The following is a 26,525-nucleotide window of genomic DNA, read 5'->3' as shown; positions in this document are numbered from 1 at the left end:
GTTTGTTGGCCATCTGCAGGTCTTCTTTGGAGAAATGTCTATTTAGGTCTTCTGCCCATTTGTGGATTGGGTTATTTGCTTTTTTGGTATTAAGCTGCATGAGCTGCTTGTATATTTTGAAGATTAATCCTTTGTCCGTTGCTTCATTGGCAAATATTTTCTCCCATTCTGAGGGTTGTCTTCTAGTCCTGTTTATGGTTTCTTTCGCTGTGCAATGGCGGGCGGATTCTTAACCACTGCACCACCAGGAAGCCCTACATTGCTTTTTAAAAAACTAATTATTATTATTATTATTATTATTATTATTACTATTTTGGCCCATGCTGCGTCACATGCAGGATCGTAGTTCCCCAATCAGGGATCAAACCTGTGCCCCCTGCACTTGAGGGCATGCAGTCTTAACCACTGGACCACGGGGGAAGTCCCTACATTGCTTTTTAAAGAGAACTTTAAAATTTATAACTGTATCTAACACTTGGAATTATGGGGTAATCCTGATCATATCTGTGTTATCTTTTTTTTGACCCATTTCATTCTAGACTGGTGTCATTTCAGGGTAGTGCAGTATTTACCAAACAATAGTTGCTGTTCAAAATAAAATAATTAAGGGAACATTCTATAAGTGAAAGACTTAGTAGAGACTCAGAAAAAAGGCTAACTCTTCTTTCTCCCTTCTGGATCTTCTTTTTTCACTTAATAAATTGTGATTACTATTCACATCAGTACCTACGACCATTTTTAAATGTCTGCCTAGTGTTCCCTTTATAAATGTGCCATGATGTGTGTTTTTTTTTTTTTTTTTTTTTTTGGCACACGGGCTTAGTTGCTCCGTGGCATGTGGGATCTTCCTGGAGCTGGGATCGAACCCGTGACCTCTGCATTGTCAGGCAGATTCTTAACCACTGCGCCACCTAGGAAGTCCGCCATGATGTGTTTTTGCCAGGCTTCTGTTTGTGGTATTAGGTTGCTTCTTATCTTCGCTATAACAAAAAGTACCACAGTAAATAGATACCCTGGTACTTCTTTTCCCACATGCGTAAAATCTGTGGAACAAAGGATAAATGCATTTTAAAACTTGTTAGCTATTGCCTACTTGCCCTCTGAAGAGGTGTTATCAATTTCTATGGCATTCAGAAGGATTAGAGAGTGCCTGTTTCCCTGCCCTCTCCAAAATGATACACTGTCAAACTTTTTTATCCTGGCTCCTTGGTGAAGATAATCAGTAAGTCATTGTCAAGTGGAGATTGCATTGCTTTTATAGGCCAGTTCTTTTAAGTATCCTCAGTGGTAGCAAGTTTCTGTCTCTTGAAAGTGAATTTGAGTTTCAGAAAAAGTCAAGTCTAATGCATAAGATATACATTAAGTTAGCTTTTACTCTAGGTTTTTGTGGTTTTACTTGCTTGTTTTGAGAGGAAGGCTTACTGAAAAACAAGATCTAACTTTAAGATAAAACAAATATTCTTTCTACTCAATAATCTGTAATGGCTTACATGGGAAAAGAATCAAAAAAAGAGTGGATATATGTATAACTGATTCACTTTGCTGTACAGCGGAAACTCACACAACATTGTAAATCAACTGTACTCCAAAAAAAATTAATTTAAAAAACTAATATTCTTATGTGGCTCTTGAAAATTTTTAGAAGTTAGTTTCAAAAGAAGAGTTCCAAAAATGTCTAAAGTAATGGCACCATCCGTTGGCATGAGAATGCAGCTTCCCAAGAGGAATTATTTGACCTGAACAACAATCATTTGGATGTGTATGATCTGGCATATTTGTTTAAAAAAAATCACCCACTGTGAAGGCTTTAGCCCAAATGGGTTTTTTTCATGGGATGGCACATTAATAACATAAATAACTTAAGTTTTCTTAGACTGAATTTTCTATATGTTATTACCTACCTTTTTTGTTTTCTCCTTTATACAAGGAGTAGATACTCTAGAAGAAGAGATCATCTTTACCATTAATTGAACAAATCTTATTAGGATGATTTTAATGGAAATCTATAATCTTTCTACCACATACCAGATCAAATGGTTTATATTTTCCACTTCCCTTTCTAAATCTAATCTATATGTAGCGATATAGATTAAAACAACTATCTAAAATTAAGCATATTAGCTAGCCAATTTTATATAAATTTTTAAGAATTTTTAAATATTTAACTTCAGAAAAAGTTGTATGTTTTAAATAGCAGATAAATTTCCATATTTATATTTTCCTAAGACTCTTGTCAAATTTAGTGTCTTTTACTTTAACACAAACTGATTTGAGAGGAGCAGACTTGACAATGTGTTATAAATCAGATATCTGAAAATACACGTTATAGGAGTTAGGCTTTATTAAAATGTTCACTGAAGCAATTGTCCTCTAGAGTTTTTCAAAATAAAACTGTCTTAAATAAACCATCTTGTTTTTATTTTCTATGACAAATCAATCATTACCACATCAGTTTACCATGAGCGGCTTTTTAGAAGCTTTCGGGGGTAGCAATATTTAAGAAGGGGTATTCCTCAAACATTTACTGTGTCTACATGTTCTTTTCTGCAGAGAAATGGTCAATGCATGGTTTGCTGAGAGAGTTCACACCATCCCTGTGTGCAAGGAAGGCGTCAGAGGCCACACGGAAGCTTGCTCTTGCCCCTCGCAGCAGAGTCCCCGTGCAGAGAGCAGCGTCCCTGGAACACCAACCAGGAAAATCTCCGCCTCCGAATTTGATCGGCCTCTTAGACCCATTGTCGTCAAGGATTCTGAGGGAACTGTGAGCTTCCTCTCTGACTCAGAAAAGAAGGAACAGATGCCTCTAACCCCCCCAAGGTTTGATAATGATGAAGGGGACCAGTGCTCAAGACTCTTGGAATTAGTGAAAGATATTTCTAGTCACTTGGATGTCACAGCCTTATGTCACAAAATTTTCTTGCACATCCATGGACTCATCTCCACTGACCGCTATTCCCTGTTCCTTGTCTGTGAGGACAGCTCCAACGACAAGTTTCTTATCAGCCGCCTCTTTGATGTTGCAGAAGGTTCAACACTGGAAGAAGCTTCAAATAACTGTATTCGCTTAGAGTGGAACAAAGGCATCGTGGGACATGTGGCTGCTCTTGGTGAGCCCTTGAACATCAAAGATGCATATGAGGTAAATAAGAAACAGAGGCGGGGTGGGAGGTGGAGCGTGGGTGGGGCCTTGGACAACTGCTGTGATTTGTGGGGATATTTGAAACTGAGATGTAAAAATGTGCATACTTGTTAAAAATGGGACTGTATGGTAAGGACCTCCCCATCTTTTAAATGCCAGAGTTTCTTCACTGGGGGCTGAATCAAGGATAGAGGCCTGAGGGAAATATTGTCTTGTTTTCCTGCTTAATGATAATTTAACATAGCTCATCTCACAGTTGTATTCTTTCATCTTTTTACCTGATCACTATACATATCCCCATATCTATGTTATGTCCACGTGAACTTCTGGGGACTTTACTAAGATTCTAAAATGATAGGTCCAAAAAGTGTCAGAAAACCAAACCCCCAGTCTTTTTAAATTCATTCATTCAATTCATCATATTCATTCATTTGAAGTCCCTTTGACACCAAAGTCTGAGTTTCTTTCTTTCCACTCTTTCGTTTCATTAAACAAATAAATGTGTGGATAGCTCTAGAAAATGGACATTTTTGCCCTACAATATTTCAGTGGAAAGATTTGATATTTCTTCCACTTTTGCTTCCATTATGAACAGATCTTTATTATGGACTTAAAGTTTACACTGTATGATTTTTCAAATTTCCCATTTAAAATGATTCTTTTTATTAATTGAATTAGAGGTTTTAAACAAATCATCTGAATTGAATGACACTTAGTATGTTTATGAATTATGTTCTGGCATCATGCTAGAACAATTATGCTAGTTACTTATCATGTGGTACACTTTGAAGATTCCATAATAATACCAGCTTGAGGCTCCTCTGTGTCATTTGAGGGGTCATAGATGTTTTATTCACTCCTGTACTCCTGATGCCTAATACAGTGCCTGGAACATAGATAAGTGTTAATAAATATTGATTGGGAGAAAATTATAGTAGTTGAGATAAATAAGTAGACTAGATAGCAGCTCATAATTGATCCAGGGAAAATGTGTTAGGTTCAGGGAAGCAGGAGATCACATATAATTGGGGAGATGGAGAGAGGTTTCTTTGAGGAAGCAATGATTGATATGGACCCTGGAAGATGGATAAGATTTCAGTAGATTGAGTCGTGTGCATATTGAGATCCAGTTGCAAAAAGAAGTTTGAGGAAGAAACAGGAAGTTGGACCATGGGGTGCTTGTAAGGAAATGTGTGGGTGATAGTATAGACGTCGAGGAGCTACTGGAGATTACTGGGGTCTTAAATGCCAAGCTGAGGAGTATTTATTTGATTCAGAGCCATGAGGACTAATTAAAGATGGTTTGAAAGGGGGACTGGCATGATTCAGACTGTGCTTTAGAAAGACGAATATTATGGTGGCCATAAAATGAATTAGAGGGAAAAATACTGGAAACTGGGAGGAGAGGTTAAATAGTCTGAGGGAGTAAGCACCTGAACCAGAGCACTGGCCTTTGAGACCAAAAGGAGGGAATGGATTAAAGATGAAGAAGCTGAATCTGCTAGACGTGGCAGCTAACAGGAGGTGGAAGTGAGGAGAAAAGAGGAGTTGGAGAAGACTCAGGTTTTGAAGTTGGGTGAATAAGTAATAGTAACTGGTGAGAAATACTGAGGGCAGGTATCTGGGGGAAGATGTGATAGTTCAGATTGGCTAAATCCTGAGATAGCTTTCAGAATCCACTCTATACCAGCAGTCTTTTCAATTTTGATTCTTCACGGAGCTATCTCCATGACCTCTTTGAGCTCTTTAAGTAATGTCACAGCATAGCAGACTCCAAGAGGGGTATTAAGGACACAGCTGAAGGATGGCTGCCAAATTTGCAGAATTCCCGTCCTGTCTTAGGTGACAGCTGGGTTTCCGCTTTTCAATGGCACTATAGTCCCAAGTACAGTAGGACCATAAATATGCTACAGCTTTGCTGAGAAAGCCTTCATCTGTTTGCATGGTCCTAAATTTCTCCAGCCCTGAGAATTTCTTCACTTATATGCACATTATTTAATCTGTTTACCATCTTTAGAGTTTTGATGGTGTAATCTTTGTTTTGCAGTTAGTAATGATTTAATTCTTGTACTGCCATCTAAAATAGGCTCAGTGTCCTTGATCTGCAGTGACCCCAGACTGAAGCCTCTTAGTCTGTGGATTTCTCATGTTGCTGCTTCACCCTTGACACCCTTGATCTGTGTTTATAGAGGCCTTGCAGAAGTTATTCCCATCCCAGGAATTTCATTAGAAGTTGTGGGATTGATCTGGGCCATAATTTACATTGGTATTAACAGTGGAAATCAGTTGGCTAGTGGGTAATTCATCACTTAGCCCACTCATAATTTGAATAGTCAAAATACTGCCTCATAGCCTTTTATGAAAATAGTCAGAATATGAAAGTACGTTCTATGTTTTCTGAGCCCTACTGCTTTAAATACGTGTCTGTGAAAATGACACATTTCTTCAGCTTATGAGACCACAGAACACTTAAAAATTAATAATGTAGCAGTAGAAATCCAAGAAGTGGCCGTGAAACAAAGTAGTGCTCAGATTGAAGCTAAGAGTAAAAAAATAGTCTCCTAGATAGATTAATTGTAAGAAATGGTCAACTTTTGATTCGCTTTTTAAAACTTTGTAACAGAATGATATAAATGTAGGGATTCAACTATTTTATTATTAATAAAATAACACATTCATATGTTTAAAATAGAAGACAAGGTCCACAGTTTAGACCAGTGAGTTTCAATTAGACCACAAATACCAATGGTGTTCAGTCACACATCATCTCCTCCTTCATCAGCCCCATCATTCGTGCAAATTTCTTGACTGTGGCACAGTGTTTATTAATAATAAGATATTAACACATAATAATCAGAACAACTATATAAATGTGTTGGCATTATCCTCATATGTGAAAACTAGATATCATCCAATATCTAGATTGAATTGCGTATTAGTCAGTGTTCTTCAGAGAAACAGAACCAGTAGGATATCCAGAGATAAATAAGGGATTTATTGTAGGGATTAGCTCACTTGGATATGGAGGCCTAGAAGTTCCACAATCTGCCCACCATCTGCACAACCTGGAGAACCAGATAAATTGATGGTATAATCAACTGAAGGCCTAAGAATCAGGGAGGGGTCAATTGTGTAACTCTGGTTTGAGTCCAAAAGCTTTAGTTCCAAGAGCTCTGATGGACAGCAGGAGGGCAAGAGAAGATGGATGTCTTAGCTCCGAAAGCAAATTCGTCCTCCCTCTCCCTTTTTGTTCTGTTCAGGTACTCAAGGGATTGGGTGATGCCCACTGCGTTGATGAAGATCTTCTTTACTCATTCTCCTGATTCAAATGTTCATCTCTTCTGGAGACGTCCTCATAGACACACCTAGAAATTACATTTTATCAGCCACTTGGGTATCCCTTCGCCTAGTCAAGGTGACACAGAAAATTAACCATCACAAATTGCTTTGAACCCCTGGTTCCATGTCCTGTGGAAGCCATAAGCCTCCCCAAGATTTCCTATGTCAAAGGATTTACATTGTCTAAACAACCCTTTTTCCTAAGTCAACTGGAATGCAAAACTTGTACTCTTCTCTTGTTTCCTGGAGACAGCCTCTCCATGGATACCATGATTTCTAGGGAGGAAACTTGGAAGGTCTTAGGGAAGGGTCACATTGCCACTCATGTGGCCTTCACCCACCCCTACTTTATTCCTCCCTTTTCAGTCCTTCTCTAGATAAACAAATCTTCACCAGCTCTCATCCTACAGGTCTCACTTGCTACTCAAGTGAATTTCTGATGAATGAAATTATTTCTAAAATGAATTTTCAGAGGAAAGAAAGAACAACAGCAACTGTTTTAATTTTGATAAGTCTTTAATTTATCAAAATTATTAATTGTGATAAATTTGATAAATTTGTCATGACATAATTGTACTCCAGGAAACACAGTTCGGGAACTGCTCTATCTTTGTTCAATGTTCTAATAATCTTTAGGTATTCCACTTTGTGGAAGAAAACCGACATATAATTTGGCAAGTCTACTGTGTTATTTCCGTTTTCGTTTTATCTTTTATTTTTATATTATTTCAAGCTTACAGAAAGGTTGCAAGACCAGCATCACAAACTTGTGTATACCCTTTACGCAGATTCTCCAATTGTTTATATTTTGTGCCATTTGCTTTATTATTTTCTTTTTCTATATATAATGCATGTAAGTAATATATGCATATTATTTTTTTCTGAACCATTTGGAGACTTTTTTATGAGTATATATTTTCTAACAAGAATATTCTCTTACACAATTGTGATACATTAATCAAAATCTGGAAATTTTATGATACAGTACTCTTATCTGACATTCTATAGTCAAATTTGGTCAGTTGTTCCATGATGTCCTTTATAGTTGTTTTTTCCCTCTGATCAAGGCTCTAATTCAGGACTGCATATTGCATATACTTGTTCTATCTCTTTAGTCTCCATTAAATCTGGAATAGTTTCTCAGTGTTTATCTTTCTTAACATGTATTTTGGAAGAATACAGGGCAGTTATCTTGTCGAATGTTTTCCTTGAATAGATACAAGTTAGGCACTTTTGGCAGGAATACCACAGATGTTGACCTTGAGACCTTGTTTGGTTTTACAAACAACAGTCAGTTCTTCACTTCTCCTGCACCAGCTTTGAGCTACATTGCAGCTCAATTCAGACACTAGCTACCTGGAGTTAGTGCAGACCCCACAGGTTAAGGACTCAGTGCCACAGTATTGTCCCCACTTCAGATGCCAGCCATAAATAGGATCCCCACATCCATGTCTGGCTAGCTACAGATTCAGGAGTTCCCTGCTCAGATTTAATGATTTCTTAAAATGACTCAGAACTCAGGAAAGCACTATAATTAACACTACAGTTTTATTATAAAGGGTACAATTCAGAAATAGCCAAACAGAAGAGATGCATAGGGCAAGGAACGAGGTGGGGGACACAAAACTTCCATGCCCTCTCGAGTGGGAGGAGGGGCAGTGCATCACCATCCCAGCACACAGATGCTGTCATAACCCAAATCTCTGACAAACGGGGCAAGAATATACAATGGATAAAAGACAGTCTCTTCAGTAAATGGCGCTGGGAAAACTGAACAGCCACATGTAAAAGAATGAAATTAGAACATTCTCTAACACCATACACAAAAATAAACTCAAAATGGATTAAAGACCTAAATGTAAGACCAGACACTATAAAACTCCTAGAGGAAAACAGAAAACACTATAAAACTCCTTAACATAAATCATAGCAATATCTTTCTGGATTCATTTCCTTATTCTTTATATATGTGTGCATGTGCTCAAGCCATGTTCCAAGCTCTTTACTCCTCTCTGTAGAATCTCTTATCTTTCTCTTCAAGCTGAAGAGCTTTCATTAACTCTTCTTTAGTACCCGTGTGGTGGTGACCAATTCTCTGATTTCGTTTATCTGAAAATGCCTTTATTTTGACTGTAATCCTAAAAGATATTTTCACTGCCTGGACAATTCTTAGTTAATAGTAGTTTCCTTTCAACACTTAAAATGTTCTCCCACTTTTTTCTGGTTTTAATTTTTCTTATGAGAAGTCAGCCAGCCTTCATTTTTCACCTTATGAGTTTCACAATATATGTCATTTTCACACTATGTGTGTATGTTTAAGGTTTTCACTAATGTTGGGAAATTTTTGGTCATGTGTTTATTTTTTCTGCCCCATTCACTTCTCTTTGAACTCCAATTGTATATATGTTAGACCATTTGATGTTGGACTCAGAGAACACTGAGGCTCTGTTAACTTTTTTATAGATTTTTTTTTTTGTCCTCTCAGTCCTTTTGACTAGATATTTTCTGTTGATCTGTCTTCAGGTTCACTGACCCTTCTGTTGTTTCCAGTCTGTTGTTAAATCCATCAATGAACTTTTGTATTTTTCAGTTCTAGAATTTCCATTTGGCTTTTTTAAAATACTTCTTTCTTTCTACAGAGATGTCCATCTGTTCATTATTACCATATTTTCTATTCAGTCCTTAAACACACTTATAATAGCTGCTTTAAAGTCCCTGTTTGTTAATTCCAACCTCTGAATCATCTTGAGGTCATTTTCTATTGACTGCTTTTTTTCTTTACTGTGGGTTTCAATTTCCTATTTCTTCACACATGTTGTGATTTTTTTAAAATTTTTTTATTGTAGGTTGGATATTGTGAATGTTTTGTTGTGGGGCATTTGGATTATATCAACTTCCTTTAAAACAGGACTGACCTTTGTTCTTGTAGGCAGTGGAGTTATTGGAAGAGGCTTTCCATCTTGTCAGGTTTGGTATTATTATTTGTTAGGATGGATCTACTTTAGTTTTAAATTTAGTCTTAGGAAATGTTGTCTGAATCTAGGGTATGGTCCTTACTTCCAAGGAGTGGCCCTTCTGTGTCTCAACTGAATGCCTGAGGTGCCTAGTAAGGTATCTCCTCTGGTGGGTGGGACCCCAGTGTCTTCAGACATTGTTATAATTGGTATCACCACTTGCTTTCAGGCTTCAACAGGTAATTTTTGCTGCTTCTCTTAGAGTCTTGCCAAATACATGTCTGAAGTGACTAGCCACTCAGTCTTCTGCCACTCCTTTACACTCCCTACCCCCACCCACAACACTGCCTCTCTTATCAGGTACTTTGCCTTGCACATTCCAGCCACTTTAGAAGCCCTGAATTCAGTTCCATTTGGAACTATTACTCTGGATGCCAATTGTCTTCTCCTCCTGGGGGAAAAGTGCACCCAGGAAGAACCAGATTAATGCAAGTCAGTCGTGTGTATTCCCCTCTTCACTGTGTGTGTTTTAGTTATTGCATGTATGTGGTCTAATCTTATATTTTTCAGCTGGAGGGCAAGTCTGGTACTAGTTATTTTATTATGAGAGATGCGTATCTAAGCTTTGTGTTTTTTTTACACTGTCATGTTCTCATAAACAGTGAAAGAAATAATCACAATAATAGTTGTGCTCTATTTTTCTTTCGATGGGGCTTAGAAGTTCTCTATGTGTTTACAGCCCCTGCAGTGGGTGCATTGTTAAAGGAGAATTCTTTGAGATGCTAAAATTCGCTTAAAGTGATTTTGAAGCATACATTCCTCCTACCTCCTTCAATAAAGAGTGAAATCCAGGGCTGCTGTTTATTTTAAACTTCCAGTATGCACAAAAAAATTCTGTGAAAGTCCTTCTAATTTCAGACTCTTGCTTTGCTTAGATAGTTGGGTTGAATCCTCTTTTTTATAAATTGGTCTTGTAATTCAGATATTCATTAACAAAATAATTGCTGAGGATGCATTACTATTCATATTTTGATTATTAGCTTGTAGAATAATTCACTATATAAATTCATAATTTTTAACTTCTTTTACTTCATCCATGTCAGTATCCTGTCTGCTCTCTTTAGATACCTAGCAATATAGTATGTTATTTAAGAACTGCTTTTTGGAAACATTCAGCCAAGGTTTTCTCTGTCTTTCAATATAACTTTGAGCACTTTTGCAGAAAAATTAAAAATGCAATCGTGTTTATTTATAATATAAAATATTCATATTGATTTTCCACCATTTTATAACTTTTCTTCTGAAATTTTCTTTACTGCCAAAGTTTGGTCCTCTCAGGGGAAAATTGGCCTCATTTCTGACCCTAGTTGATGGAATCTAGTGTAATCATTTACTTCATTCACAGCTTTGGCTTTGCGTGACTTTAGACTAATTAAAAAAAAAAACAACAGAAATGACCTTCAAAGATGAGGATTTTTCCAGTGTGACTATTCCATATTCTCTGAAGGGAATTCCAAAAGCAGAGTTTTTAGAACAATAATGCTATTATTAGGTTGAGCATGTAAGTTCCCAAGGCAGTTGCTTTGAAGGGAACAATATGCATTCAGATGTTTATGTTCTGGTATGTTTGCTTCCATTCTAATTGTATCTCATATACTGGTCTCTGTCCATTTCCTCAAGTATATTTTTCCTCCTACCTATAAGATTTGCTTTAAACTATAGTAAGCTAAAAATGATCATATTGGATAACTATGATATCATTTGTTAATGATATCATGATTTCCTTCATTTATTGAACAAATGTTTCTGAGTTCCTGTGCTAATAGTGGGAATACAGTGATGAACCAAAAAAAAGCCCCTCGTAGAGTTTACAGCCTACCTTTAATCTTCTCAATCTGGTTTAATGGAAAATAGCCTGTATCTTTCTTTCTTTAAGCCACATTTAGAAATTTTACACTTTTCAGAAGTCCTTTGTGATTATTGAATGTGCAAGGATGTATTTTGTAAAAGGGGAGAGAGATTCAAAAGATTGAGCAATTGATTATACATGAAGGCCATGCAGTTTTATTAGATACAAAAAAGGTAAGATTTTAATTCTTATGCACATCTGAGATAGAAATACAGAACAGTGAGGAAATATATAAACAGTCATTATGAGGGAAGTCAAGTCAGTATTGGAATGGTCATTTTGGAGGTGATGGGTTTTACAGGAAAAGTTTCAGACCAAAGATGCGTTTCTTTTTCAGAAGAATCAGTGAGATGGGAATAGGCAAACGGTATTACAGAGGGGGAGAGTTGCCACTTTCCCCCGAGTTTAAGTGAGGCTGTCTAAATTGGTTAATATTTTGAATTTCCTTTATTTCTTCACATTTGTTTCCATCTGTATTTTTTCATAAATACTAGCTGCTAAAAAACCCTTAAATTTATCTTTGTCCAAGATGATGTGTACCTATATGCTTTGATGCCTCTTACAATGATAAAATTGTCATTCAGAGCAACAAGGTGAGTCAAAGGTTAGATTTCTCTAATCCTATAAAGCAGAAAAATCAAATCAGTCTTTGAACAGGTCAGTCACTAAATTGAATTTCTTCTTCCTTACTAGGATCCTCGGTTCAATGCAGAAGTTGACCAAATTACAGGCTACAAGACACAAAGTATTCTTTGTATGCCAATTAAGAATCATAGGGAAGAGGTAAGCCAGTTTTCCATTTTATAAAAGGTCATTTGGAAACATTTTTCTTTTTTGAAAAAATTTTTTTCACTTTGCGCACTTATGAAATAATGCTATAGTGACAAGTTAACTATAAAGTGCTTAAATGTTCTGCTTGATGTGTTTTATTTAGACTTTAGTAATAGGGTTGAATCCTGATACTTTACTTTGACCTAGAAATAAATTTTAGACATGTCATTTCTGTACCTCTCTTTCCTGAGGACCTTACTGACTCCTAAGATACATAATTGCTATTGTGGTTGTAATCAGTTTATTTCATATTATATTTTAAACATCTCAAAAACACTTATTTCATAAATGGTTATCCATTGCAGTGGTCGTCAGCTGATTTTTTTGTTTGGATGCAAAATGAGGTTTTGAAAAAATGGAAATTGCAGCCAAGTCCAAGCAAAATTTATTGTGAAATTATAACAAGCCATTGAAAATAAGTTAGTTTATATTTCATCTAACTAGAAGGTTTGGATTCTGTAAGCACTGAATTCTCTCTTCATTTTACATTTATTTGAAAAAAAATAGTTAATACATTATCATTTAAACTGAGCGCTTCAAATGAATGTTCTCAGTCCTGTCTGCACATTACAATCAACTGTGAAACTCTAAAACATTACCAATTAAATCAGGATCTCTAAGAGCTGGGTCTAGTTACTGATACATTTTTAAAGCTCCCCAGATAATTCTGAAGTGTAGCCAGAGTTGAAAATCATTTCTTTAAGTGAAAACAAATAGATTGGAAGAGCCCATGTTTGTGGTTCTTAATCTTGGCTACACATTAGAATCACCTGTGGAGCATTTAGAAGTTCTCATGCCCAGGTTTCACCTTAAATCAGAATCTCTGGGGTTGGGACCCAGGCACATCAGTATTTCTATTTTTTTTAAGCTCTTTATTGGAGTATAATTGCTTTACACAGTTGTGCCAGTTTCTGCTGTACACCAAAGTGAATCAGCTGTATTTATACATATATCCCCGTATCCCCTCCCTCCCACGACTCCTTCCTGTCCTCCCTATCTCACCCCTCTAAGTCATCACCCATCATCCGGTTGATCTCCCTGTGTTATGCAGCAGCTTTCCACTAGCTAGCTATTTTACATTTGGTAGCATACATGTCAGTGCTACTTTCTCACTTCGTCCCAGCTTCCCCTTCACCCCCCACCCCGTGTCCTCGAATCCGTTCTCTACATCTGCATCTATATTCTTGCCCTATCACTGGGTTCATCAGTACCATTTTTTTTAGATTCCACATACATGAGTTAGCACACAGTGTTTGTTTTTCTCTTTCTGGCTTACTTTGCTCTGTATGACAGACTCTAGGTCCATCCACCTCATTACAAATAACTCAATTTCATTCTTTCTTATGGCTGAGTAATATTCCATTGTATATATGTGCCACATCTTTTTTATCCATTCATCTGTTGATGGGCATTTAGGTTGCTTCCATGTCCTGGCTATTGTAAATAGTGCTGCAGTGAACATTGTGGCACATGTTTCTTTTTGGATTATGGTTTTCTCAGGGTATATGCCCATTTCTCCAGAGAAGACATGCAGATGGCTAACAAACACATGAAAAGATGCTCAACATCACTCATCATTAGAGAAATGCAAGTCAAAGCCACAATGAGGTATCACCTCACACCAGTCAGAATGGCCATCATCAGAAAATCTAAGAACAGTAAATGCTGGAGAGGGTGCGGAGAAAAGGGATCCCTCTAACACTGTTGGTGGGAATGAAAATTGGTACAGCCACTATGGAAAACAGTATGGAGGTTCCTTAAAAAACTAAAAATAGAACTACCATATGACCCAGCAATCCCACAACTCGGCATATACATCAGTATTTCTTAAAGCTCCCAGGTGGTTATCATGTGCTGCTAGGGTTGAGAACCACTGCCAAGAATACGAGAAACACTTTGCTGGTTCTACTTGATTTATATTCGGATTCTGATATCTTTCCTTTCCCTCCCCCATCCAGTCCTTTACCAAGTCCCATCGCTTTTTTTTCTGTTAGTGTTTCTCATTTCGATTTCTTTCTTTTCATTCCTGCTGCCTGTACCATAATTCAGATCTTGAAGTAATGCCTAAACTTTTAAAATATTCTTGTAAGGGGTTTTTGTACTTTAAGTCAATTTTCCTTTAATCCACCCTGCATATGCCCTTGGGAATTTTCCTGAAACACAGCTTTCTAAATCAGTGCTTCTAAAACAGTAATGTGCATATGACTTTTTTAATTTATTTATTTATTATTTTTTGGGGGGGTACACCAAGTTCAATCATCGGTTTTTATACACATATCCCCTCCCTTCCTTGACTCCCCCCACCTCGAGTGCCCCCCACCCTCCCCGCCCCAGTCCTCTAAGGCATCTTCCATCCTGGAGTTGGACTCCCTTTGTTAGACAACAACTTCCCACTGACTATCTATGCATATGACTTTTAAACTGCAGATTCTGAGTTCAGGCGGTCTAGGTGAGACCTGAGTGAGGTTCTTTTCTAACAAGCACCAAGTTGATGCCAGTGTCCGCAGATCACAATTTGATGAACAGGATCCTAAATCAGTCACTTCTCAGTCGTCTAAGATAAGTTCTCAGTGCCTTAAGAGTTGCTATGTGGTTTCTTAAGAGGGTAGTTACAGCCACAGTTACTGAAAATCCCTGTAGCTAAAACATGCAAATGAGCTTAAATAATTGATTAGCTAATTAATTGTGAATGAATAAATAAAATTGAAAAGGCCATGCATGGACCAGTAGTGTTCTTAATCGGATCGCCAGATAAAGCAAATAAAAACCATGTCTTATGCAATATTGGGGACATAGATTATATTAAAAAATTATTTGTTGTTCATCTAAAATTAAATTTGACTGGATGTCCTATATTTTATCTGGCTGCCCTAGTTATAAACCAAGGACTATGATTGTGTGCACTTAAGAAGATGATGTTCAGCTTTTAATTTGTAAGTATGTTTTAAAACCATGGCCTGAAAAAACAACTTTGTACTGGCTGAGAGACTCAGCTTGAATCACACTCTGGTGAAATATCTCTTCCTAAGTAGCATGAACGGTGGGGATTGGGGGAAGCCATGAGCAACAAAAACCCCAGGGTGAAGCAGGTGAGACTGCCCTTCTGTAAGAGAGCGTCCTCTGGATCCGTGCACTTCTGTCTTTATGGTTACCAGTGAGGGTGATGTAAACTAAAACACCAATAACAAACCCCCCTGCTGTAGTGAGGTGTAAATTACGTACCATATAATTCACCCATTTGAAGTGTATAATTTGATGAGATTTTGACACATGCATGTGTAGTCATATAAACACCACTGTAATCAAGATACAGAACATTTCTGTCACCTCAGATGTTTCCCTGTACCGCTTGTAGTTGATCTGCTCCTCCTCCCTCAACCCCCAACCCCCAAGAATCACCGCTCTGTTTTCCATCACTATTGTTCTGCCTTTTCTAGAGTGTCGTAGAAGCCATATACGTGGAATCATACAGGAGGTAGTCTTGTATGTCTGGCTTCCCTCACGTAGCGTAACGCTTGTGAGATTCATCCATGCTGTTGCATGTGTCCGTGGTGTGTTCCTTTTTATGGTGGTTATTCCATGGCATAGGTGTGCCACAATCTGAATATCCGTTCATCCATTGACAGACATTGAGTTGTTTCCAGGTTTTGTCTTGTTAGGAGAAAAGCTGCTGTTGAGGTTTGTGTGCAAGTCTTTTTGTGAACATGTTTTCATTTCTCTTTGGTAAATATATGAGGGGAATTTGCAGGTCATGGGTGGGTATATGTTTAATTGTATGAGAAACTTGCAAGCTCCTATCCAAAGTGGCTGTACCATATACTTTCTTACCAGCAATGAATGAGAGTTGCAGTTGCTTCACATCTGAGGCAACACATGGTATTGTCAATTTAAAAACATCGTAGCCATTCAGTTTGATTACGTGAATGAATAACCCCACTCTCAGTCAAGAGCTGTCCGCTCACCTACAGACCTGATTAAAGTGGATTCAGCTACAGGTCCCCAGATTGGGATTGTCCAGAGCTCTCCCTAAGCGTCCTGCTGGGTTCCTCAGGATCCTCAGGGCTGTCTGCCTCCACACTCCCTCATCCTCTCCTGCTGCCTCTGTTTTACCCTGTGATGACTTGATATAAGGCTGGGCTCTTCACTTGTTTCCACAAAAGTTTTTTTCACACGAAGCATTTCATGAGATTACAAAAAAAAAAAAAAAAAACCTTCAGTAACTTCACTGGAGTCTTAGTAACTTTACTGATGGGAAGGTTTCCAAATACAGCTTTTTAAACATCTTGCTGACCCTCCCCATTCTCTGTCCTCTCCCCCTTGTTCCCTCTCCTCCCACGCTCACACTGCCCGGTTTGAAATTATTTCCTGTGAGAATTATTTCTTCAGAAAAAAGGAATGAAGAGAAACAGTCGGAAAAACAGGCATACGCTCAGCATGGCTGTTGTAGAATAAAAAGTAATCTGGCTGACTGAGAACCATGGCCCCTAAGAAGATGCAATATATGACTTCCAGAATTATCTTTAAATTTACAGCTACGTAAACAAACTCAGGGCAATGTTTGCTGTTGTGTACACACAGTAGAAAAGTACTCTTTCTCCCACGAGCGTTTGAAATCAAAATAGAGAGTCACAGTAAGGCTTTTGGGAGTAATTCTTAAGATTGCTTGCTGTGGGCTTGAATCCCATCTTCACCACTTACTTGATGAGTAGCCAGGATGGAATTGGTGAATCCCTTCGTTCTTCAGTTCCCTCATCTGCACAATGAGGGTTATAAAAGGACCCACCTCCTAGGGTTGTTGTGAAGATTAAATGCGTTTGTGCATGCAAAGGGCTTAACATATTTCCTGGCACACTGGAAGTGATTGATAAATGTCAGCTGTTACTTTTGAAAGGAGATCTAGAACTAAGCAAACTCTTAGGAGAAACAAGGAATGATAAGTTGTATGCAGAGGTCATCAGCCACATTATAACCAGTCAGCTGAGATCAAATGACAACCCAGCACCGTCCCTGACTTAACTGGTCTGTTACCCTCTAACACACTTTACGCTTAAAAGAAAAAGACTTTTCATTGTTTTTCCTCATAAATGAGGCAAAGTGAATTTGGTTTCTTCTCTCTGTGTTAGTCCAATTGTACTCATTCCGACTAATTACCAAGGAACCTAAGATGAAATGTGGTTGTTCATAAAATGTCTTGGTACCTTTTCGTGACTCTAATTTCTTAAGGTGCCAACTCTGAAGAGCTGCTTGAATGGAGCAGTTGCCTATTGAATGCTAAAGTCTGAACTACAACACAGTCCAGAAAATTCAGAAAGATTTTTAAGATTCAGTAAAATCTGTAATCACTGCATCTGCCTCTCTTCTTGGGAAGTATTTCAACTAATTAAAATTTTTCGAGAGTTCTTTTCATCCGTGTTATAACCATAAGTGTAATAGCACAATGCCTTTTTAGAAGTCAGGATCATAGATATTCCTAAAACCTCTATGACAGAATTATTTTTGAATCATAAAGGATAAGCTTTTGCAATTTTCTCCTCTCTGTACTCCCTTCTAAGACAATGGAATTAATGGGCAGTGTGGTGGGGGTAGGGTGGGGACTGGAGAAGCTAGAGGAAGCTAAAATAATTTATTTTGGAAAGGTCACAGAGCTATTGGCTAGAGAAAATGAATGAAGACAAAAAGTAAAGGGGTCAAGGGAGAGAAGAGAGACCGCCCAGGCTGTATAATAGAATAGTTAGAGGAAAGACAGGGTAGGACTTTGGAAATAACTGCCTATCCTGTGGAAGCTATTCTAAGGACTTGACATATATTCTTTCATTTAATCTTCATAACAACCATAGGAGGTAGTTATTATTTTATTGCCACTTAACAGATGATGAAACGGAGACACGGGACATTTAGGGAACTTGGCCAAAGTCACAGAACTAAACACTGGCGAAGCTCAGATTCAAGCCTAGACAAGAGGGTTTCTTAAAATTCTGCCGTGGATGACGACTGCACTCTCTTTTCTTCCCCCTCAGTGTTTTCTTGAGCCACTGCAGTCAACATGTAGATTCCTGTTGATTTGGGGGTGGGAGGTACACTGATGGGAGATGCGGCTTCACATATTGTAGAAGCAGGGCTCGAAGGGGGAGACAAGGAGAGCTGGCTGTACCCTGATGGTTCTTCAACGTCAAGTGTTGAGACCACTCTGCAGACAAACTTTTTAAAAAGAGAGAGAGGGGTAGCAGGGAGAAGGAAGGCAGGGGAGCAGGGGCGGGGGAGAGAAAGAGGGATCAGAGTCACATCCTCTGTAATGTCTTAAGAGGACTCCATCTAGTAAACAAGAAGAAATTTTTACCAGGGATGAAAGAGTTACAGGAGCATGTTTCATGTTCATCTGGGCCAGTGTGCTCTGTGATATGCACAGGAAGCATCATGAAAAAAAATTTGCAGCAAGTGTGTGAATGTTTAGGGCTGCTGTTAAATTTCTTTCAGGCTTAACGCTGGATTTTTCAGACTTGGGCACTTGGATCCGTTTTTTATTTTTGTCATGTGCGTTACTTATTTCTATAAGCAGACGTTTCTTTTATGTTTAGTAAAGAAGTGCAGGGAAACTCAACTCTTTCTAGCTCAGATGACCTATTTCTGAAATACTGTCCTCTCTTGAAGTATTGCTTGTTATGACATGGTAGCGATGAGTGCTTTTTTTTCTTTTTTTAATTTGTAGGGGTTGCACCAATGAGGTAGAAGCCAGGACATTGTGAAATAATGCAAGTTCTATGAAAATTTTGTATTGATCTGAGGTAGAGATTCTATCCAATAATATCAGGCTAGGCATAACCTGTTTTCTCTTGGTTGAATGTCAACTCCAATTTTTATTAAGTAAAAATCTAATTTGGAATCAGAGCTCTTATCCTCCTTCTCTGTTTTTATCATTTTGATTTTATTTTATCATATTTGATGATATGCTTATAATTCTTTGATGAAATGTAACAGTTATAATAAAAGATTTATGGTAAGTTTTTTTACAGTATAAGGGAGCATTTTTAGCTAAATATCCAGTTGTTTATATATTCTTTTAAAAGAAAACTGACAAACTTCAAAAAATATCAGCTAATTTTATGAGATTTTTATGAAATAAGTACAATACTTTGATGAATCAGAGATTTAATGTCTGCTGAAAATCGTAAAGTAAAGCATTAATGGAATCAAATGTGTAATTCTAGCTGCAATATACAAAAGTAAATGTTTTCTAGAATTTAAGGTACATAACTTTATCTGCTAATCCCCTCCTAAATTATCTTGCTTTGAAAGTAATTGTTGAATCACTGCACTAAGTAGAGCCCTGGTCTAGGCAGTGAGGATATGAAAAAAAAATTAAGCAAGGAAGATACTTGAAACTTTTTTTTTCAGTTTCAATGAGAGGGAGACCTTATATACCAAAAAGCAAATATCAATGCAAGGTAGCAAGACAGATGTTAAATAAGTTCAATATTCAACACATAAGTTCGAAGGAAAGTCTGTGGATTTCAGGAGCTGGAGGAATCACAGAGGAAGGCGGAAAACTGTGGTTTCATACAGCAGATCCCTGCTGTGTTTATCCCACAGGCTTAAGAGAGGAAGCTCGAACATGCTTTCTGTGAGAGGGTGGAGGCAGGGTGGATGCTTGCCTATGATCTTCAGCTCGCAGTACTGACTAGGGCTTTTCTTAAACTTGACCCGTAAGCTTGGAACAGATAAACGTTACAGCTTTATACATAATCCTACAATTCGAAGTCAGACTAGATGAAAATAGAGCTACAAGAATAAGCAGAGTTTAATTGCAGACTGTCAGTTGATCTAGATCTATTTTAGTCTTAAAGAATTGGCTACTTATGTGTTTTTTGAAAACTTATAAATTGTGCATTGCATTTATTCCCCTGTGATATTTGTTTTAGAAACAAAACAGAAATACTCCGAAAAGTTTCCATTGGTACTGAACTTGATATGGTGATGGTGAAGATCTTTTCCTTTTTTTTTTTTTCCACATTACCCTTTGAATAACAAACAAGTGTATTTTACAAAGAAGAAGATGGTAACCACTTTCCTAAGGAAAAAAACATTTCTTAAGAGCATCAGATGAAAAACATAGTGCTAGTAAGTTAAATCCCTGAGGCTACACTGCTGATCCAGGAGAAGAAAGAATGAATAAAAGCTTGAGACTGAAAGTTAAGTTAATGGTAGGCCATATTTACCCAAATCTTATTTTCAATGCTCAGAAAATTTGGTTCAGACTGAATGCTATGTTTTATTCAATATAAAGTTAATCTTCATTGGTACTTTTAGAATTCCAGCAGTTGTTGGAATGCCTTGCATTTTTCATTTGATAGAGCATTTGTAAGTTTAATTTTGAGAAGTTTTATATAGATTCTGAATTATGGCTAGTAGAGGTCTGGAACCAGCTGCAGGTAAGCGAAAATAATTTCTTTGTATAATATCTGACCCAGAACCACATAATGAGACCTTGGGATGGATTTTGATTATTAAATAATGTTCATGCATTCTTAAAGAGTTAAGGTAGTTGTCAGTGAAATTGCTGCTCTCAATAGATATATGTATGCAAACATCTTTATTCATCTAAGAGCTAAGATTATATAGGCAAAGTGCTTTAAAAACTATGTACTCTGTATTCCTTCTTATTAAATCCTCACCTAAAAGTTCTTACTTGTTTCTCTTCTACCATAGAGTGAAAATTAATATTCTGGGTGGAATTCAAATAAAAGTATAGAGTTGGTGATCTTATAAAATTTTTGAATCATATCTAATCTCTCTCTCTTTTTTTTTTTTTTTTGCATCACTTGGTAGCAGTGAAATAAAGTGAAGATGACCTGGATTTAGAACTTCCAGATGCATTTGATTATTACACATTATTTGATGATCCTGTGTATGACATTAGTGATCTCTCACAGCATAACAGATTACCCTAAGCTTAGTGATTCTGAACACGAGCCTTTCCTATCTCGGTTTCTGTGGTTCAGGAATGCCAGAGCGGCCTAGCTGGCTGGGTGGTTCTGGCCCAGGTTCCCTGCCCGTGGCTGCACTCAGGATGCAGCAGGGAGGCCTGACTCACGCTGGAGCGTGCACTTCCCAGAGGGCTCGCTCGCGTGGCTGCTGGCAGGAGGCCTCAGTTCCCGGCCAAGCAGGCCTCTCTGTAGGTCACTCTGTGTCCTTGACACACGGCAGAGGGTGAGCAAGGAGGAAGCAGCAGCGCCTTGTACGTCCGAGTTGTTCACCTTCGCTTCACGGTAGCTGTTCATTAGAAGCCAGGCCTCATGTCCGGCCCAAACTCAGGGAGGGCAGTTAGGTCCCACCTCTTGAAGAGAGCAGCATCAAAGGATGTGTGGAGATACTGTGAAACCACCAAAAGTCCTAAGAGTACTTTGAGGCTTTAGTCTCTTTCCTTAAAACTGGTCAGATGATAAACGAGGAACTCTGCTTGTTAATTAAAATAATATCTTAAACAATAAGGACCTACTGTATAGGACAAGAAACTGTATTCAATATCTTCTAATAACCTATACTGGAAAAGAATCTGAAAAAGACTATACGTGTGTGTGTGTGTGTGTGTGTGTGTGTGTGTGTGTGTAAAAACTGAGTCACTCTGCTGTACACCTGAAACATTATAAACCAACCATTCTTCAATTAAAAAGATCTTAAAAAATAGTGTTTTCTCAACCTTTCATGTTCTAAAAATAACATCAGCTGCCAGAGACAACATAGACTGGATTTAAAATAAGGTGGTAAGTTGGAGTGTGTGCCCTGCCGGATTGGCTTGAATCAAAGGGAAAAGAGCAAGTAGAATTACAAGAGGAGAACTGAGGAGGAGAAGAGGAAGATCCCTGCTGTTTGAGCTGCGACAAATGATTGGGGTATTAAAAGTCTTCTAAAATATTATGTCACAAATGCAGGTCTTCGTGAGGTCACTGTTTGTGTGTAGCTTAAGTACTTTGCTTCTTAATACCTATGGAAAATGCTCACTGGTATATCCTTATTATCTCTCTGCACCATTGTTTTTCGCCTCCCTCATGGATCAGGATTGGAGGGAATGTGTCTAGTATTTCGGCACAGTGTTTGCTTGGGTGTAAACTGGAGGCGAGGCCATGCAGGCAAGCTGAGGCGGGATTGTGAAGAGTCGGCAAGTTGCCATGCAAAAGAGGTGCTGGATTTTTTTTTTTTTTTTTTCAAGCCAGGAAACATTTGCTGTCATTTAAAGATCTGTGTGGCCAGAGTGTTAAGGATGAACAGTTTTCTTTGTTTAATCTCTAACCCAGAGCCACATGATTTGACATGATAGATTTTGATTTCCATATTTGTTCATATGCAGGGAAAACCCTGGGTCTGGAAGCAGGGAAGCTGGTAAGGAGGCTTTTGCATAATCCAGACTAGGGGTGGATTTGTTACACTTCTGTTTGGGCGATTGAGGGATTGATTTGATGGAGGGTTAAGTAGAAGGAAGAATCTAGAATACTTTCTAGGTTTTTTAGGTAGATGTAATGGGGTAGAATTGTGATATTCCCTAAAGTAAAACATGCTACAGAGAGAATTGGTTTGTGGGGATCAAAACCATTAGCTCTTTTTTGGGGGGTATGTTTTGCTATCTGTTCCTTTCTCCTCTCTCCTCAAATCTCAGTGCTGCATCCCCATCCTCACTTTCAGCCAGTGGTCTTGCTTACTGAGAATTTGAAAACAGGAGCTAGGTTATTGATGGGGCCAGTTTTCTGTATAATTTGGAGGAGATCCATAATAGCAGTGGTAGAAATTTGCTGAGGATCGGAAGTAGGACCTAAGAAAAGAATTGCTTTGTATTTCCGTGAACCAAAAAAGATGCTTTGTTATGTATTACAGAATGGTTATACAAGTGTTCAGTTCAGAAATTGGTGGTAGTCATCTCAAATATTGAAAGTGGGGAGGTCCTTGAAAGATGGCAGTTTGATATTGAGTGTGACAAGACTGCAAAAGATGACAGGTAAGTAGGAATTTAAATTATTTCCACCTTAATATGCTTGTTCTAAAATTTGTTGTCTTTACTAAATGAGTTCTAATGATATTGAACAAGTTTCATATAAGGTATAGTTTTTTCTACAGTGTTTAATTTGATCTTCAGTCTCCTGTGGAAAAGAATTGTGCTTATGACTTTAGCATGTCATTAACTTCTAGTACTTTTAACATAATTGCCTTTAGTCTAAATTGGTGAATTTCAGATTGTAGTATTTATGGTGGTATATGCAAAACTACATATGATGTACTAGGTGGCCCATTTAATGAATTGTTTAAAACTGCTTTTAACCATTAGGGATTATCCTAGACTCTCCCAGTTTAAGATGCAACTCTGTTGCATTGCACTTAATGCCACAGATTTCCTAAGACACTTCATAAACCCTGAAGTTTCCAGACCACGGGAATGGGAAATGCGCATCATTATATGCTGATGTCTAGCATTGTCCTAGGCATACTTACCTGTAAATTCAGAACCATTTCTCATAATGAAATGTAGTTTGCTTCTGAAGCCTTTGGTCTATTTTAGGAAATGTTTAGCTTATAAAAATAATTTGATATACAATTTAATATCTTATTTTAGACAATAGGGAATTAGACATTTAGGCATTACTAAAAATGCCAAAATGACTATATCCGTTAAACATTTTAGATACCACTGTTATTTTTATTTTTTAAGAGGTGCTGAAGCTTTCCTAACTTGAAGCACTTGGCAAATTTTCTGGTCATCTGATACAGAATGACCTGATACTAAGACCAACCCTAAAAAAATGATTAGAAGGATAAATGAAATAATAAAAATACATAGTATGTCTACTGTGGTATGGGTCCTAATGATACACTCATTTTTTAAAAACACTCCTTTTTAATGTATTACTTCTTTGATTTTGGAGTCATTAAATCAGATAAATAACCTTACAGATGTTTTCAGTAAGTCATTAAAACTTAAACTGATTTGATCTCTTTGATAGTGCACCCAGAGAAAAGTCTCAGAAAGCTATCCAAGATGAAATCCGTTCAGTGATCAGACAGATCACAGCTACAGTGACATTTCTGCCACTGTTGGAAGTTCCTTGTAAGTATTATACAACTTCACATTGACTTAAATTTGTTGGGGAAAAGACTAAGCTACTATTTTAAGAATTACCATTTTATTAAATTTTTTCTTAGTTATCAATATCATGTAATAAAACTAAGGAAGCATTATAAAGGAAAAGTAATGTTATATGCATTCTGTAAAATTTGGAAATGCTGAAAAGAAAGGAATTAAAGTATTCCACAGTACTCACCCTTGAATGTTTTAATGTAATTCCTTCCTTCATTTCTTATACATTTTTATGTATTGATATATATTTAAGACTACAGCTATAATTGTGTCTTACTTGTCTACCTTCCTTACTCCTTCAAACATCACATGTGTCCTGAATACCTACTATGTGCCAGACTCTGTTCTAGGCACTAGGATACTGCAATCACAGAACCAAGATGTCAGTTCTCCTGTAGGTTATATTCATGTTATCCCATGTTACTGATTATACACTTTCTACAAATATCTTTAACGGGTTTCCTCTTTAAAGAAAAGAAAAAAAACTTGAATTTTTCATAAGATAAAGTGAAAGGAGTGCAATATTTTCTGTACTACAGTAAATTTCCATTGAGGAAAAGCAATTAACTAGTTATTACAGACCAGGCTAAACTACTTTTCTAACACTATGAGTGGTTCAAAATGTGAGGGAGATAGGGCAGGCAGTTTTACTTTTGAAAAAATAATGTAGTTCAATGATTTTATCTGCAATTTAGGTTCATTTGATCTCCTGATTTATACAGACAGAGATTTGGTTGTACCTGAAAAATGGGAAGAGTCGGGACCACAGTTCATTACCAATTCTGAGGAAGTTCGTCTTCGTTCATTTACTACTACAATTCACAAAGTAAATAGCATGGTAGCCTACAAAATTCCTGTCAACGACTGAGGATGAGATAAAGACAGTATAATGTACTTGTATTCTCAAATGTGGTTTTCCTGAAACCAAATCAACTGTAGTTGATATGTTTTATTTCATTGGTTAATTTTTAGATGGGGAAAACTTAACATTATGCTTTACTGAATCTGTGCATAATCGTTCCATTCCTTGGTACCTGTTTCACTTTCCATAGGGTTGACGTAAGTTATTGCACACTGTTCCAAAGGGAACTAGCAGATTACATCAGCATTGTAATGTCAGTTCCTTTGACGATGGTAACTGTAGATGGAAAAACTTTTGCGATACAGCTAAATGTCTTTCTAAATCAGACCTTTTGGTCAAGCACCTTGACTCAGAGTATACAGAAATATCTAAATATAAAATAGAGCAAAAGAAATATGACTATTGAGAACATGTGTTTAGATCTTGAAAGGAACTAATGATAGTCCATAAGTAATGAAATATTGATCCTGTTAGGTCCCTTTGCCATTTATTTGTATAGTTTCCATATTGAAAAGTTTTCCAATTATTTGATTTTAATTTATATAACTCGAATCTATGAAGCCATGGATAGTCCTGCTATTCAAATTCCTGTGATACTGAACTTTTCAGAATGTCTTTTTATGTTTTATAAAATCAAGCTTTAAAGGACAATGATGAAATAAAGTTAAATGTGTATGTTCTAAATTTGTCTTAAAATATTCTTATATTGGTGTGGTGTTGATACAGTTAAATAGTTATAATGGATTCAGTGCAGCATATTATTTCTTGTGCCTACTATGGTTAGCCTAAGAATTCAAAGTTGAGTAAGTCTTGAGGTACTTTCACTTTAATGGACAAGCTTTTATTGTACCCCCTTTATCTCAACAGTACATTTAAAATAAATGTTCTTTTTATGAAATGATAAATGTCCTTTGGAATTAATTCAGTTTAGCAAATGTTGTGTTGTAGAACCTTTCTGTACTCTTAGCCTACTGCCAGTCTAATATTCCATATACAGTTGACCCTTGAACAGGGCAGGGATTGGCTCACTGACCCTCCAAGCAGTTGAAAATCCCAGTATAACTTATAGCCAGCCCTCCACATCCATGGTTACCCCATACCCATGGATTCAACCAACCACAGATCGTGTAGTACTGTAGTATTTATTACAGTACTGAAGCTTGAGATCTTATGAAGGAGAGGAAAATACACAGCAGAGGACTATGAAGTAACCAAACAGTTTACTTCATTATGTATTGTCTTTGTTGTTTCACCTGGATAATCTTCTCTCTGATCCAACAGTGTGCTTGTTAAGAATAAAGGGCAATGTCTTATATTCTTCCATCTCTTAGAGCTGCTGGACGAATAGGTGCCCGTTTTTGATGATGGGTATC

At 37.3% G+C, this 26,525-nt stretch overlaps 1 protein-coding gene across 5 annotated transcripts in view; it reads left to right on the top strand.

Moving 5' to 3' along the window:
* LOC130835243 (cGMP-specific 3',5'-cyclic phosphodiesterase-like) overlaps positions 1 to 26,525 on the top strand; it is a 60,823-nt gene that overhangs the window by 19,426 nt on the left and 14,872 nt on the right. The window contains exons 2-5 of one of the 5 annotated variants that reach the window (XR_009048850.1): positions 2,551 to 3,139; positions 12,035 to 12,124; positions 23,036 to 23,156; positions 24,157 to 24,256. Coding sequence is in view for 3 of the 5 variants with exons in the window: in XM_057706673.1 (XP_057562656.1) it covers positions 2,551 to 3,107; positions 23,036 to 23,156; positions 24,157 to 24,260; positions 24,986 to 25,158 (955 nt within the window). In the remaining 2 variants the exon portion in view is untranslated. Of the gene's footprint in view, positions 1 to 2,550; positions 3,140 to 12,034; positions 12,125 to 15,046; positions 15,106 to 23,035; positions 23,157 to 24,156; positions 24,261 to 24,985; positions 26,001 to 26,525 lie in introns of those variants that run through there. The other 4 variants (XR_009048851.1, XM_057706674.1, XM_057706673.1 and 1 more) reach the window with 4 other exon arrangements.

The sequence above is a fragment of the Hippopotamus amphibius genome, chromosome 13 (genome assembly GCF_030028045.1).
Source record: "Hippopotamus amphibius kiboko isolate mHipAmp2 chromosome 13, mHipAmp2.hap2, whole genome shotgun sequence".
Lineage (NCBI taxonomy): Eukaryota > Metazoa > Chordata > Mammalia > Artiodactyla > Hippopotamidae > Hippopotamus > Hippopotamus amphibius.
This window is presented reverse-complemented; position numbering and strand designations above follow the sequence as displayed.